The sequence below is a fragment of the Aspergillus niger genome (assembly GCF_000002855.4).
Source record: "Aspergillus niger supercontig An06".
NCBI lineage: Eukaryota > Fungi > Ascomycota > Eurotiomycetes > Eurotiales > Aspergillaceae > Aspergillus > Aspergillus niger.
This window is the reverse complement of record NT_166522.1, coordinates 589179-600792: the sequence shown is the minus strand read 5'-3', so window position 1 is coordinate 600792 and position 11614 is coordinate 589179. Positions and strand designations below refer to the sequence as shown.

At 48.4% G+C, this 11614-nt stretch overlaps 6 protein-coding genes across 6 annotated transcripts; 2 read left to right on the top strand and 4 right to left on the bottom strand.

Annotated features, from left to right (window-relative positions):
• Positions 1-521: 521 nt before the first annotated feature.
• An06g02390 (uncharacterized protein) lies at positions 522-1060 on the bottom strand (the record flags this gene model as incomplete). The annotated part of the gene is made up of 2 exons (XM_059748121.1): positions 522-845; positions 926-1060. The coding sequence occupies 2 exons, from the start codon at positions 1058-1060 to the stop codon at positions 522-524; spliced, it is 459 nt and encodes a 152-aa protein (XP_059605332.1).
• Positions 1061-2189: 1129 nt separating this feature from the next.
• Positions 2190-4388, bottom strand: An06g02380 (uncharacterized protein; the record flags this gene model as incomplete). Its single annotated transcript, XM_059748120.1, has 6 exons — positions 2190-2256; positions 2389-2525; positions 2637-3123; positions 3590-3904; positions 3968-4014; positions 4161-4388. 6 exons carry the CDS (start codon positions 4386-4388, stop codon positions 2190-2192), a joined length of 1281 nt encoding a protein of 426 aa, XP_059605331.1.
• A 189-nt stretch (positions 4389-4577) lies between these two features.
• On the bottom strand, positions 4578-5601 carry An06g02370 (uncharacterized protein; the record flags this gene model as incomplete). The annotated part of the gene is made up of 2 exons (XM_001391022.3): positions 4578-5480; positions 5560-5601. The coding sequence occupies 2 exons, from the start codon at positions 5599-5601 to the stop codon at positions 4578-4580; spliced, it is 945 nt and encodes a 314-aa protein (XP_001391059.3).
• A 553-nt stretch (positions 5602-6154) lies between these two features.
• On the top strand, positions 6155-8028 carry An06g02360 (uncharacterized protein; the record flags this gene model as incomplete). The annotated part of the gene is made up of 7 exons (XM_059748119.1): positions 6155-6226; positions 6300-6303; positions 6348-6400; positions 6593-6638; positions 6798-6845; positions 7012-7069; positions 7197-8028. 7 exons carry the CDS (start codon positions 6155-6157, stop codon positions 8026-8028), a joined length of 1113 nt encoding a protein of 370 aa, XP_059605330.1.
• Positions 8029-8354: 326 nt separating this feature from the next.
• On the bottom strand, positions 8355-9833 carry An06g02350 (uncharacterized protein; the record flags this gene model as incomplete). Its single annotated transcript, XM_001391020.3, has 4 exons — positions 8355-8516; positions 8574-9235; positions 9342-9499; positions 9685-9833. The coding sequence occupies 4 exons, from the start codon at positions 9831-9833 to the stop codon at positions 8355-8357; spliced, it is 1131 nt and encodes a 376-aa protein (XP_001391057.3).
• Positions 9834-10195: 362 nt separating this feature from the next.
• On the top strand, positions 10196-11316 carry An06g02340 (uncharacterized protein; the record flags this gene model as incomplete). Its single annotated transcript, XM_059748118.1, has 3 exons — positions 10196-10329; positions 10415-10493; positions 10567-11316. The coding sequence occupies 3 exons, from the start codon at positions 10196-10198 to the stop codon at positions 11314-11316; spliced, it is 963 nt and encodes a 320-aa protein (XP_059605329.1).
• Between the last annotated feature and the right edge of the window lie 298 nt (positions 11317-11614).

Here is an 11614-nt window from a genome sequence, read left to right as displayed (position 1 = left end):
CGAATTTCAATCGTATAGAAGTTGTTGTCTTTGAAACCGTAAATTTTCTTCAACTCCTTCTGTGCTCGAGAACTATTCCCGCACCTAATCAGCCAATATGGGGATTCAGGAAAGAAGTACCATCCTGCGGTGAGAATAACTACTCAGGCGGTTAATGACAGTAGATGTACCACGCAGCTACCGCACGTACGTGGGAAGAAGTACATAGAAACCACCGGCAACCACCATTGCCTGGGAGAAATGAGTCAGTCAAGAGCCTGTATCATGTAGGTTCAAGCCCTACCATTTTCCAGCGATATGACTTCCTATATTCGCCATTATGACACTTCACAATGTATTAGTAATAATAGTCACGGACGTGGAGACGAAGGAAATGCTGACATTGCGAACTGGCCAAACACAATGCTGGTGTTGAAGAAGCAGAGGAAAAAGCCTCGGAGCTCTGGTCGGCATGTCTCTCCGATCCAGAGCGGAGATATGGTAAACATGATGCCAATGGCGATCCCTGGGTTTCAGTCAGATTAAGGAAGGCTACTGAAGAGCTTTCGCCCACCATTCACCCCTCTACCAGCGAGATGCGTTCGCCAATCAGTTGCCAATTGTTGCAGGAGCACACCGGCAACTGATATTATGTTCGCCACCAGAATCCCGGGTTTGCGACCATACTTTTCTAGTGAGGGAACGACGAAGAAGGTGGCTGCAATCTCACACGCTGGAGCAATTGAACTCCAAGCCGACAGATATAGCGCTGGAATGACATAGTCTCCTGACGGCTGAAGGACACCGAACTGCTTCTGGAAAGCGGGCAGCGCTGCCAATTGCCCTCCCGCCACGATGTCGAAGCCCTGCATAATGACGCCGCAGGATATCCAGAGTGCTGAAGAAGATAAGAAAATGTGAACTTCTCGCGATAACTCAGACTTACCCCAAAGAGCGAAGCGCCATTGCAAGCGAAGCATGCGCCACTTCTTATCGTGGTTGATGATAGTATAGTCAATTCTGGCTGGAGATCAGTTCCTGTACTATTTGGGGGGTTATGGCTCTCGTACTCGGCGTCCATTTTGAAAGATAAGATCTCAGTCGTATATTGGTGGACGCTGAATTCACATCCCCTAGGGTAGTGCATTCAGCTATATATGGAGCCAGAATGACTTACCCCGTGGGGGAGAAAGTGGGGGCTCCGGGGGAGTATCACGAGCCCCTCATCGCGGAGAATTATTGGGATTCCGCGATGTGGTCTGATGAGAAACTGCCGACTACTGGAGTTGACGACCCTTGCTTGTTACTCCAAGCAAGGCGATAGTCCCACACCGTGCCATCTATTCCAGATAAAGATATGTGGCGCCACGGTGGCAATAGTTCCGACATAGGCACGAAATTTTACCCATACCGCGGGATCATAGCATCAGACAACACGTCTACGTCCAGAGCTGCTTCTATGCTGAGCACAACACTTTTTCCACCTGTTGAACGCCATCCCCCATAATTCTATGAGCTTTCTCTATCAAGAAAATGTGTATTGAAATTCAGCCATTATTTATACATTCTGGATATCACAAGGAACTGATTAAATTTTGCGGCGGAAGCTGACCCTCCCTAAGAGTTGACGTCTAAACAGGAAAGGGTCTCGACTCCGCTCTCTTCTTAGTAGCCTGGGTCAACCGTCAAACATCGGCCCAAAGTGTTGCTCCTACATTCATGACAATAGTAACATGCGAATAATACGAACGACCGTTACGTAGGTCGCCCCTTCAACAAGTGGAGGTCACGGTCAACAATGGATACTCAACATCTGGTCGAGCCATGCGCAAATATAACGGTTCCTTCCCATAAGTCAAGCACATGGATCACTGTCATAATTAGAAGCTCAACTCACTGCCCACGTTCGCATCATTTCCGACGCAGAAGTCCTGGAAGTCTTCTACAAATGGATGATATATTTACACCAGCGCGCAAGGTGTTACTCCCCAAAAACATGCCAAATATAGCATAGCTGGCTTTCCGCCGAGGAAGCTGGGACAGACTGTCGCGTAACCCTTGCGAGAGTCCCAGTCAAGAAGACTGGAGAGCATAGGACAGGGAATATCGGCTCTGGATAGACGTGCCACTACTCATCTTATACGCTTTCACACTCTTCTATGACAATCCAACCTGTTGTATCCTCTCCCCTAAAATGTCCTGCAGAATCATCAAGGATGAACTTCTTCGTATGATGGCCTGATCGGCACGTCCTGCTGCTCGGATGCATTCGTAGAACTGCGGAGAACATAGCCCAGTCAAACATGGAGTGCTTGCTGCCGATATTGCAGCCACTGAAGTGATAAAGAGGCTATCGCTCACATTTAGCAGGGTATTCTACTCACATTGGGTAGGGCTTAGGGAACTTACCTAACAAACAATGTCCACCGGTTCACTAAGCAGTCCTGAAAAGCTGCTACAATACTTGGGGTTAACAAGATATAGGAATCAAAGAATTTCTGGCAGTCATCCCGAAGGAGACCTGCACTTCCTTCATCTTGCATAGCCTGGTAAACGGCAGGCCAATATATAGAAAGCTTGCAGCAGTAGTATTGAACACGCAGGAAATTCGATAGAGGGCAAGCTGGTACATTGGCTATCTCTAATGGCTGACATACGTCACCCTTGTCGAAGCGACTTATATTGAGTAGGTGGCAGTACCATTCCTCAAGTTGGCGTTCCAACTCTACTGCGATATACGGGGCATAGACATATTTCCCAGTGGAGGTAGCTTGAACTGCTGTATTGCATCGATGGAGCATACGTCTCATGGCGACCTCTGCTAAGAAGTATGATCGTGTTGCGTCTTCACTCGCATTAAGCAATGGCGCATCATGTGGGGGGGATGAGGTTGCGAGAGCCTTTGAGGCCATCTCGGGAGTGAATTCCCACGTTTGTTGGCATAGAGGAAGTGGAACACATTCATCCAGGCACCAAATATCACTCCTGGCGAGGTCCAACTGGCCAGCAATTTCACTATGATCAAGATCAGTAAGAACACGATCGTAGTGGGTGAAATAAATTGCATACTTCTCCAGTAACAACACCCCCCAATATACGCGCCGCGTCATTTCAACTGTGTTTGTGTCATGTCCTTCCAAGCCACTAAGACAGTTTTGTCAGACTCAAGTCCACTACGCCCAGATATGGGAGAATCACCTCTTAATAATATTCACAATTTTAGCTGACGCAATCAAACAATAGTCATGGGCCTGACAAGGTCTCAGTAGGCAACAATAATACAAGCTGATGAGCATAAGACATTGAACACTTCGGATACTGCACTCGCGGATGATAATCGGCAGGGACGCAAGAGCGGTTTCGAAATACGGGACGCTCGAGACTGTCATGTCTTCCGCAACACTGTGGCCAATTGCTGCCACCAAAAGAGAGAGGCAAGATTCGGAACAAGGTTGCAAGGGGCCAGAGAGCACCCGGAAGTACTCCGACGAAAAGTCCGAAGCAAGAATCGGATACCAGATATGAACTCGGGCAGAGAACGCAGCCAGTGCGCTAGTACTTTCATTAGTGGATATCCTAATTACGCTATATTCTACTGGCCTCCACTCACCTTACTGCATGTCGATGATGAACAATAAGCAGGTGTGGTCTCCCGCCTTCCGAACTCTCGTCGGCTTGAGCGGTCCTTTCTCCTCGAATCAAGGACTTGGCAAAATCGGTATCCAGCCCCAATACATCCATGACCGAGGAGTTGCCGAGGAGCTTGGAAGGTAGATCAAACGGGGAAGCACCTGCCTCGGTTGAAGCATCGTATTCATCGCTCAGACCTGCAGCACGAGGATCCGGGGAAATGGGTGCGACTGGAACCAGCAAGCTGAATAATTGGTCTAAGCGTTTATTCATCGCGCTTAATTCTGCTTCAACCCTATCCAGACATCAGTACTTACTTGCTGTCTGTATGCATGCCGCGGAAAGAGCAGTCACTTACCGACTAGGCTGTGCGGGGGGTGGCTCCTGATAGACGCAAACCATGTTCTGGGTTTGGCAGTATTGACATGCCGGTCGCCGCGAATCGCACTTGGTCCTCCGCGCTCGACAAGCGTCGCATGCCAACGTCGTGCGTCTGCGCTTACTTGGGTGGGCATTATCCATCGGCAAATAGGTAGCACTCAGAAGCGTACTACGTAGGGAGGCTTGAAGGGAATCGCGGAAGACGAAAAATGCGCCGTATTATTGAGACCCCAAGTACCCGGCACATCCCCGCACTTGCTCTCGCGGAAAAGCGGAGAACCTCCGCGAGACTCAAGTTGTTGCGGGGTGACAGCGAGATGCGTTCCGCGTTCCTTTGGGTTTAGTGGATAAGGTAAACCAATGAAATATACGATTGGACTGTCGTGGAAGCGGCTCATTTAGGCAATTGTCATCAGCTCCCGCGTGGACGGGAGGCTAGAACCAGTCAGTCCTCTAGAGGTGCGCGGGCAGCAAACACCGATGATAATTTCATTCCCGTATGGACGCTGTTATCCGTCCTAGATAGCAGTGCATTTTCTACCTGAAGCCCTGACTTCGCTCTCCTTAGACACCATCATGTTTTGCATCTAACCAAACATACGCACACTGTTATTCCACGCTGCTTCCGCCACAGTTTCGACCGGAATCCCCTTAAGGCCAGCGACGACCATCGCAACGCGCTCAATGGTACAAGGTTCGTTGCGCGATTTGATCATCTGCCCGGCAATAAACTTCTGATATTTCCGGGAGGGAGGTAGTGGGCGTGCTCTCTCCAAGTACGACGCGATCTTCTCATCCTGGCTCCGCACCTCGCACCATGGCGCATCCGTTTCCAACTGTAGCTTGTCTAACGGTATATGGCGCACCATATCCAGTTGATCGTCTGTCCGGAAGCTGATTCCATTCACACTAATATCCAACCCTAAACCGACCAACTGTTCCATTTCGGCTCTGGATCCTGAGAAGGAATGGACCAGCCCACCACGAGGAAAGCGGGACATATACGGTGAAATGATGTCTATAAAATCGGCGCAGGAGTCGCGGACATGAAGGAAGAGTGGCAGTTGCATGTCCACGGCTAAATTCAGTTGATCGCGGAATGCTCGTTGTTGTGTTTCTTTGTCGGCGCGGTCAAGATGCTCATAGTCCAGTCCGATTTCGCCGAATGCCACCACTGACGAAGGAGATTCGGCAAGTAGCCGAGTTCCGAGTTCTCGAAGGCTTTGGAGATACGATACACCACCATCTTCGGTAGCGTAGATCTGCTCGACGTGGTAGGGATGTACGCCTAACGTCATTGTGCAGATACGAGGATATTGCCTCGCCAGTTGCAAGTTAATATGTGCGCCGGCCATGGTCATTGTGGTGAGAATCATCTTCTCGCAACCATATTGCTGCGCGCGTTTGATAACATCTGAAAAGTCACTCTCGTGGTACTTTTTGCCGCGATAGATGCCGTGAAATTGATCGGCGGTGTAGGTGACTGCAACCTATAACATATTAGCCTGCAGTGCCTTCAAATTAAGTTGTCTGTGTGGACTGAGGTCCTGGAGCGGATAAGGAGCTTACATCTACAAAACGGAGCGGCATCTTTGATGATGCAGTAAACATGTTTTGTCGCATCTGTAAGATTTCGCGTTTAATAAGTGCCTGGACTAATCAAGTCTTTGATTGATTTGGTGAATTAAATAAATGGCGCGTATTACACGCAGATGCTTATAGTCTATTTGCTTCACTCGGCTTCCCGACGGAAGCGTCGCCGGGTACATGCACCCAGAATATCTGTTGCCGAGTAACCATCTGACTATAACACGTTCCCAGCCAAGGAAGATTCAAATGTAGTAATTCCTAAGAAAATCAAACACATGAGCCTTCATTATCAATAAAATTATCTTCCAGTCCCTCTAATAAGATAAGATGTAGTTCACATTCGCAACTAGGATAGTTATTGGCAATCCGACTTTGACATTAGATGTTTCCTCAAAGGCCGTGGGGGCCTGCGGCCCAAAAGGTCCTCCAAGCTTATATTACCCATTGAGAAAGACTTTCTTCCGCTTTTCCCTTGTGATACTAAGGCGGTTAAGCTCCCGAACCGGGCACCGAATTCCGGAATAAGAACCGAACATCTATCGGAAGATTTACTTCTTCCTGTTGCGCATCCTGCATGACGTGTGGCCCCTCCCATCTTCCCTTTAGTAAACTCGCATTGCAGAAAACGATATACGGCTGTACCTCGGTTCGTTTCCTCAAGGGATAAGCTTGCGCTTCGCTACTAAAATATCGATAATCCATACTAAGCTGAATTCTAGACCGGTATGCGCTACGTGTTCGGCTGTTACTTGGTCTGCCTTCCATAGTTCAGGCTAAAATTACTATTCCTACCAACGACGATGAAAGCAATACTGTGCAGGTACATGATGTGCTCTGGTTCATGCTCTAAGACCGCCCGTAACTGCACATGTACCCAAAGTCCCTTCTTTTGCCACTTCGAAACTTGGCACCAAGCGGCCTAATTGGGTTTCACCTCTGCTGTCAATAATAGGGGCTGGGTTATCATCTCGGTCCTTTTTCCTAAAACAGAAAAAATTCGTGTTATTCGCAGGATGGGCACATGGGACATGGAGTAGCCAATCAGGGCACTCACGATCGTAAGTAGGAACGGGTTTCTTTTCGCCTTCTTTCAGCAGGGTGCTCGGGTATATTTCCTCCTCTACGGATAGACCACTCTCGTGATATAACGCCAATGACGTGTTGTTCATAAGCGAGTGACCTATAATTCGTTAGGAACATGCTTACCCCATTGTTAGATAAGCCTGGCGTGCTGTCTCGGCCTTCATATTCAGACTGTCTGAAAGGTATGCTCCTCTTATTCCACTTGTGAGAATAATCAGAACGTATCTCACTCTGTCGACAGAAGAAGGACGCGGATTGCCTAGAGAGTCTCAACTGCCGTCGGTGATTAATGCCCAAGACACTCGACCAGCTTATAGCAGAACATAAGAGAATATGTCTCAAAAGCAGGCACGAAGGCCATTTGCAGTATCCGGAAAAACTGCAATAGTGACTGGTGCAGGTTCAGGTAAGTAAGAGTCCTGTCCAGCTAGAGACGTTTCCGTCGCCGGGGAAGCTGAAGCAGCAAGGCATAAATCTCGCGTTTGCCAACCTGTACTGTCACGGAATTGCAATGTTGTGATTGCGGATATCAGCCTCCGGCCTGAAGCAGAGAAGCTCATCGCTCAGTATGGGGGATTGCAATCGTCACCGCGGGCCGTCTTTGTTCAGACGGACGTGACTTCCTGGGCAGCATTGACGCAGATGTTTGAAGTTGCACTGGAAGAGTTCGGCGATTTCCATATACTTTGTCCGGGAGCGGGTATATATGAACCGCATTGGTCGAATTTTTGGCATCCCCCGGGTTCCCCAGAAAGCAAGGATGGCCTGGATTCAAATCGCTATTATTTGCTTGATATCAACCTCACCCATCCCATCCGGACAACTCAGCTAGCTCTATCCTACTGGTTACATCCGAGAAGCCGACCCTCGTCGTTCCATCCGGTTGCTGAGCCAGTCAGTCCCGAAAATCCAAAACGTATCATCCATATTTCCTCCGTTGCAGGCCAGATACCAAACTTCAACGCGCCCATTTATGGTGCATCAAAGTTCGCAATTACGGGATTCGTCCGCTGTCTAGCACCGCTCGATCAAGCCATTGGTGTACGGATTAATGCTGTCGCACCTGGCATCATCCGAACGCCGCTATGGACTGAGCATCCAGAGAAGCTTCTGCAACTAGACCAGGAAAAGGACGGATGGGCCACAGCTGACGAAGTGGCTATGGCAATGTTAAGATGTCTTGATGACGAGGACCTAGAAGGGGGTGCAATTCTGGAGGTGGGAAAGAATAGTACAAGGCGTGTTGAGGTTCTTAATGATCCTGGCCCAGATGAGAGTCTTGGAACTGCCTTCAAAGCAAGCAAAGCTGAAGAAGCCGCAGAACGGATTTTATACTGGTTGCGACAAAGCGATATATGGGGTTAACGGCAGGACTACTTACTAGGACATTTAAACCCCCCGGCCGGCAACCAAATTATGGACACTGTACTAGAAAGACATTTATATATATAACTACATCTCCTCATGATACAGTTTCTTGATACCAGATATCCAATAAAGATTCACATGAAAGATCATAACGAACATCGCTAAAGGTCGACAGGGGTGCAGTCAAGTCTTCGTAACGCACCAAGGGACGGACACTTGTCAGTAGCATTTCTGTTATAAGCACGATTGCTTCAGCAGGTATATTCCGTTCTTCAGTTCCTACTATGGAATTTGCGTCTTCTGAAAATGGGACCCAAGGACATTCACATTCCAGGCTCAAGCCGGCCCATTTCCTTCTTGGTCCTCCATTGAACCATGCAGCATAACTCGTACAAGGTGGATAGAATAGGTGTTGTTACCCCCTCGCCCTTTCTGGCCTCGCGAATGACTTCCCCCAGAATATTTTCGTGCTCGATGAAATTGCCCTGACATGGGATTTTTTAGTAAAATCAGTCCGATACACAGATAGAAAGCTAACATACTTTTTGTATGTCCACCAACATGCTAGGGGATATATCCTCCTCTGGTGGGTTACTCTGAATGGTCTCCTTTATTATAACTCCTGGAAGCGAGTAACCATCTGCTTCGGCCACAGATATGATCTCTTTCATCGCGGGAATAAGCAACTTGTCAACGGCCCCAGATGTCCGCTGCAACTCGCCCGTCGTTAAACCCGTCAGGGCACAAATTGGGTTGAACGAGGCATTGTTGACCAACTTAACCCAACGATCATAACGCACGTTCGGTTTGTAGGAACAGTTTGTCTTCAACCCCGCACTGTAGATTTTGGCGAAGTGTTGAGCTGCCTTTTGCTGCTCTTCGTAAGGTATGAGGCAGTTTTCAAACGCCCCAACATACAGGATGTCCTTCTGTCTCTGTTCTATAATACCGGGGGCGACCTCATGAGCATCTATGCGACTGACACCGGACAGTATGATATTAGATGGGAATCTGCGGAGGAAGGGTTTCTCAATATTTAAGCCATTTTGTACAAGGACGATTACCGTGTGACCGGGCGAGATTGCAGGAGCGATAATTTCACACACAGTGGGCGAGGCATCGGGAACATTTTTTGTGCAGCACACGACGTAGTCAAAGGGTCGGACAGTGACCGAGTCCGCAACGCTGGGAACATTATTGAGGACTATTGCATCAAAAAGCTATGGTATTAGCGACAGCAAGGAACGGTCTTCAACTTAATGAAGGGTAAGGAGGTGTAGGCTAGGTTGAAGAATAGAGGGCTGACTGACTTTCAGATGGCCGCCAATTCTGGATTTCTCCGTGTTCACAAGACTTGATTGTAAATCCCAGGAGACTCACTGCCGCATAATTAGACCGCAAGACAGACGTGACCTGAGCCAGACCTCCAATCTCGAGATTCAAAGCAGCAATAGTACCAACGCCACCGCTACCAAGAAGTAGTACTTTTGACTTTGGAGACGCCATATATGCAGATCGGAAATTTGCCCAGCAAAATCAGCAGGTAAGGTAGCAAAACCATGGGAATTCAATGAATCTTCAAAGGTTAGGTCTCTTCCCATGAGCATCCATTTTAAATTTACCCTTCTTTCCTCGTAGGTCACTGCTGCTCACCTCAGCTGCACATGGTAACTATCCTGGGTAATGTGCAGCGGGTAGGGACGGATACTGCAGAGCTTCTTACCCGCGGTGAGGGCTCTGCTCGATACGCCGTGACTGGCCACAATCGCCGATACCACTTTCGAGCCACTTGAAACCGACATTTCTCAGTCTAAACTCTTCTCTGCTGCAAAGCTCTGGCTTCCATTCAGTGAGTGTTTAGCTCGCGCGCAAGAATCAAGAGGGGTTGAGGCGTGAACAAGAGGCTCGGGTACCGATACCCGGCTGCAATCGGTATTTTCAGTCGGACGCTTTTGTGACAGTTACCTGTTTCCTTTCATGATCTTTTCGTATTACCTAAGAAAAGGCAATCAGTGACCGGACCGGAGGCTAATTCTGTGTTTCTCGTCTGAGTGCATGATCAGTATTAAAGGCAACCCAGTTCGTCAAAGTTAATCTCCGGTATGGGTGGGTTTCCTACACGCATCAAAAACGCATTCAGGGGCTTAACCAAAGTGTCATCAGAATGGAAGTCGGCATCATTGGATGTGGAGTAATCGGGCTCACGTCGGCCCTTGCCCTTGTGCAGGCTGGTTACTCAGTGACGATCGTTGCTCGTGAACTACCCGGGGACGACTCGCTGAGATGGGCAAGTCCATGGTACGTATAACTACCGCCGAGAATGTGCGCCTGCTAATCCGAAGAAAACCAGGGCCGGCGCTGGCATCTTGCCTTACCCGGATAGTGCAGGACATGATCTACAAGCCGAAACGTTCAAGTACTATTGGGCTCTTGCCCATCGTGACCCTACCAGTGGTGTCCAAGTTCGTTTTCAATTTGCCTTTCATATACTATAGCTGGATATTACAGGGAGCTAATGACTGGGTCATTTTTTAGGTGACAGATGTGACCGAGTATTATGACGATCGAAGCGACGATGCTACGATTTGGTACAAGACCCTGGTACCAAAATATCGCCGTTTGCCATCAGAGAACCTCCCCGCCAATGCCAAGCTTGGTTTCCAATATAAATCAATGACAGTCAATCCAGCAGTTTTTCTACCCTGGATTAAGATACTTCTCGAAAGGGAGGGGGTAAAGTTCATTCGTGCAGAGATCGAATCGATAAACCACACTCGGTCTTTGTTGAAGACAGAGATCATTGTCAATGCATCTGGCTTGGGAGCTCGTGTTCTCGCCAATGACGAGAAAGTTGTTGCAGTCCGCGGCCAGACTATGTTGGTTGAAAGTGATTCCCATGAGATGGTGATGTTCCAAGGCTCCCACTACACGTATCAGATCCCCCGTATGTACAGTGGGGGTGTTATTATTGGTGGAGTTAGCCAAGAGGGGGTAACCGATGAGTCGGTAGATCTCGCAACCCGTGCGGATATACTACGACGAACAAACGTCATTACTCACGATCGCTTCAGGTCGCTGGATCTGAACAAGCATGTCATGAAAGACCTAGTGGGTCTACGGCCGAGCAGGAAAGGGGGATATCGACTTGAAAGGGAAGGCAGTGTCGTTCATGCCTACGGCTTCAATACTCTCGGATATACGTACAGCTATGGTGTGGCTCTGAAAGTCCAAGGATTGGTGACAGCAGCACTGGAAGAGAAGCGAAGCCAAAAGAGCAGGTTGTAGCAGTCCTCCACTATGCAGGGTAAAAAGTAGCTGCTCGGTTAACTGAACAGGTGGATGATCTGAGCTAGTGAGAATTGTTTCGATCTGTCGATTCACTAACTATTGTGACCAATTATTATTATTATTATTATTTCTGACAAGTAGTCTTTTTGAAGTCTGCGATCCCATAGCCTCCGAAGTTGGTAAGCGGACAAAACTCAATGACTGAATCGAAAGTAGGACTTAGCAGCAGTCAAATTCGGAATGCAAACATATTTCCTTTCCGCCCTTTCGACACATATACTACCAATTTCCCAGA